The 792-nt window shown below is 37.8% G+C and overlaps 1 protein-coding gene across 1 annotated transcript; it reads right to left on the minus strand.

Annotated features, from left to right (window-relative positions):
- Positions 1-24: 24 nt before the first annotated feature.
- Positions 25-734, minus strand: LOC113464623 (dynein heavy chain 12, axonemal-like). Its single transcript, XM_026815396.1, has 2 exons — positions 454-734; positions 25-261 (listed from the first exon to the last, which is right to left on the minus strand). Exons 1-2 carry the CDS (start codon positions 627-629, stop codon positions 27-29), a joined length of 411 nt encoding a protein of 136 aa, XP_026671197.1. The 5' UTR covers positions 630-734; the 3' UTR covers positions 25-26.
- Positions 735-792: the final 58 nt, after the last annotated feature.

Genomic DNA, 792 nt, shown 5'->3' on the forward strand with positions numbered 1-792 from the left:
ACTCTATACTGAACACGATTCGTGGTTCACCCTGTACAATTATTTTTGAAATAGATCTTAATTTCTCTTCCAAGTAACATTATATGATTGAGAACTGGAATTAGAGAGGAGACCTGTATCACTTTGGAGAAGTCGCGAAGATTAAAGACGTAGTGACATTTAGCTGGCGTTGGTAAAAGATTAAGAAGACTTTCCTTGTACACTTCTAACGTGCCCAGGACGACTTCGTCGATACACGGATCAAATTCTTTACTGAATCCTCTGAAAATTTACATAAAATTTTACATAATAAATGAGAAACACGTTTATTAGCAATTCATAGTTATTTTATATCTCAATTTGTTGAAATTCTAGAATTTTATATAAAAATTAGGATTCTTTTTGTAAAAATTCATAATTATTGCTGCGATGGAATAAAATATTAATCGACGTAATTGAATTTAGGATTTATACCTTGTGTCAAGGTGCCAGAGAATGATTTTACTGAATATCATTATCATCACTTCGTCGTCGAATTCTCCTATCGTCAGGACGACGAAGTGCCTTTTAAACCGAGGCGTCACGTCCTTTCCACCACGATACGGTCGGTCCATCGCGCACATCAAATGCACGTCGATCAATCTTATCATACTTCTCTCCTTTCTGTCATACCTGAATTTCCAAATAAAATTACACGTATTTCAAATAAAATTACGAGCGGAGCGCTTCTTCACGCGGCAAAGTTCGAGCATCCAGATTCGAGCCAACGTTCCCGATTCGCAGCTCGCGCCAACCGAGCGCTCTGATTGGTCG

The sequence above is a fragment of the Ceratina calcarata genome, unplaced genomic scaffold, assembly GCF_001652005.2.
Source record: "Ceratina calcarata isolate Rehan_Ccalc_2016 unplaced genomic scaffold, ASM165200v1 scaffold447.2, whole genome shotgun sequence".
In the NCBI taxonomy this organism is placed as follows: Eukaryota; Metazoa; Arthropoda; class Insecta; order Hymenoptera; family Apidae; genus Ceratina; species Ceratina calcarata.

What these genes read in the sequence shown, in the direction of transcription:
- LOC113464623 (XM_026815396.1), bottom strand. Translation starts at nt 629, where the DNA reads ATGATAAGATTGATCGACGTGCATTTGATGTGCGCGATGGACCGACCG. An exon ending in CTCTGGCACCTTGACACAAG is followed by an intron (nt 262 to 453) that starts GTATAAATCCTA and finishes GTAAATTTTCAG; the next exon opens with AGGATTCAGTAAAGAATTTG.